Below are 2244 nucleotides of genomic sequence, written 5' to 3'. Positions count from 1 at the left end.
CCAAAAAAACCCCCCTCTCATTGGCCCCCCCCCCCCCCCCCGCCCCCGCAAAGCTGGTAACTGCAGAGACACCCGGGAGCAGGCTCACCTTGTGAGGTCTATGCTTTTCGTGAACGTGGAGAATATGGATCCTCAGCCTGTCTCTTTTTTCAAAGGATCGGTTACAAAGGTGACAAGGAAATTTGCGGTTCCCCTGGTCCACGCAGCGGGTGTACTTGAGGTGCTTGTCCCGGTAGTACTTGTAGGCAAAAACCTTGCCGCAGTGCTCACACTTAAAGCTCTCCCCGGCTTCTGTACAGCAGAAGGGAAAGTGCCACCTCCCCGTTACACCACGGCAAAAGGGGCTCATCTCCAATCTGCTGCCTTGTCAGAGCTGGTACCCAGCTGGGAATTTTAAGCCTCCGGGAGGGTCAGAACGGTAGGTAAATGGATTCTGGCGATATCATTAACCAAATACACGCCGGATCTCCTAAGCGTTCGCACCGCTCCACTTGCCCTTCTAACGGAGGGGAACAAACTAGAGTCCACAGCCTCATCAAATCATTGGGTTTAGCTACTGACTTCAGCAAAGACAGGATTTCATCCTTGCATCTCCATAAACAGCGAGCGAATATGTGAAAAACCAGCGCAGAGTCCCACATTAAAGCGTCTCCCCGCACGGAAACATTGCCAGGTGTTTCTTATCAACATTGCCTGTAAATTTTACCTCCACCCCAAAAAGAAACATAAATTTGCACGTCTTTTCTAGCGTTTCCAAAATACTATCGAACAGAAACACGTTTATTTGGTTTTCTTTTGTATTTCAAGCTGTTCTTAACCGCTGAATTTAGGAACAACACAGGAAATTTTTCAACGCTTACACATCCTTTTCTGCCTTTAATAAAAGTAACTTTGGCTCAAGCCTTAAAATGAAATGAACGATTTACCAACTGTCTGAACGAGGCACCTTAAGACAACAGCTACAAAAACGACCACGCCAAATTTCCATGCCAATTTGCTTCTCTCCCTTACTGCTGCACCCAGCCGTTCCCATCCCACACCCGCTCCAGCTTTCCCTGCATTGGCACAAATCTCTTTTCTCCATACAGAAGTTTTGCTTATAAGGACGGCATACTTTCTGCGCATTATAAGCAGAACAGAGTAATTGCATTTGGCATTTCCTCTGCAAGCAGCATCAGCATTATCGGATCGGAACGACTTCAGCCTGCCCCATTTACCGAGAGTGTTAACTGCATGAAAAATGTCAAGAAGTCAGGTACGTGCAATCGTAAGAGGAAACAGAACCAAAACAGGAACGCGCCCCCAAGCCCCTCTCCTCCCCAAACGGGACACCCCCCCCTCGCACCACGGCTCTGCGGAGCCGAGGCAAGCCCAGCCCAGCACCGCCAGACGTTTTACCCCGGCACCGGCTCACCGCAGGGACCGGGAAGCGTTCAAAGTAAAACACGGCCGGGAAAAGGTGCCGCCCGAGCTCCTCTCCCTCCCTCATGGCGAATCTAGTCCCGGCCAGACAGGGGTCCGCGGGAGTAAGAGGCAGTGCCCTTGGAGGGGTCGCCGGCAGGCTCACCTTCGGGGTGCTGCGGGGGTCTCTTGCCCTCCGGCATGCCCTTCAGGCTGATGGGGATGCCCAGGAACTGCACGTAGCAATCGCCGTACCACACCAGCAGCTCCTGCTTCGGCAAGATTTCCTTGCAGCTCTCGTAGAAGATTTGTCCCTGGCACTGGATAGCCGTCAGGTTTTGCTCCTCGGGGAAGCGGGCGCAGTTCACCAGGGACATCCAGTTGCCAGAGGCTCCCTTCCCGTCTATGAAGTGGCTCAGGCGGCCGTATTCAAAGATCTGGGGAGCGGGGAGAACCGATCGCGTTGGCCCGACCCTTCCCGCACCCGTCCCGCTCGCACCAGTCCCACCACCCACCCTGGGCCCAGCCCCCCTCGCAGGCCAGGGGACAGGGGCGGCCGAAACTAGACCCTCGCCCGGGCCCCGTTCAGGGGGTGCAGGGGGAGCCGGGCGGCGCCTCCGCTACCTCCCACATCAGCGAGTTGTCGTCGTAAGTCTTGATCTCGCTGGTGTTGACCACTTTGCCTTGGAAAGGGCCGAAGCGGACTCCTTTGGGGATGGGGTCCGTGCAGAAGACTCCGAGCTGGGACACGTCCCCGTACGCCACCCGCAGCACCGAGAGCCCTGCGGGGGACAGGGCGGGCTGAGCGCGGCGCGGCGGCGGCGGCCGGGCGCGGCGCGGGGG

General features: G+C 56.1%; 1 protein-coding gene across 1 annotated transcript in view; it reads right to left on the bottom strand.

Moving 5' to 3' along the window:
• The window catches only part of PRDM14 (PR domain containing 14), a 6884-nt gene that overhangs the window by 3972 nt on the left and 668 nt on the right, over window positions 1-2244 (bottom strand). The window contains exons 2-4 of the mRNA XM_010575927.1: window positions 2026-2183; window positions 1568-1838; window positions 89-291 (exon numbers count right to left, since the gene is read on the bottom strand). Coding sequence (XP_010574229.1) covers window positions 89-291; window positions 1568-1838; window positions 2026-2183 — 632 coding nt within the window. The remainder of the gene's footprint in view (window positions 1-88; window positions 292-1567; window positions 1839-2025; window positions 2184-2244) is intronic.

Source organism: Haliaeetus leucocephalus, unplaced genomic scaffold (assembly GCF_000737465.1).
Source record: "Haliaeetus leucocephalus isolate CR32 unplaced genomic scaffold, Haliaeetus_leucocephalus-4.0 Scaffold506, whole genome shotgun sequence".
NCBI lineage: Eukaryota > Metazoa > Chordata > Aves > Accipitriformes > Accipitridae > Haliaeetus > Haliaeetus leucocephalus.
The sequence above is the reverse complement of the archived record's forward strand: the minus strand, read 5'-3'. Positions and strand labels throughout refer to the sequence as shown.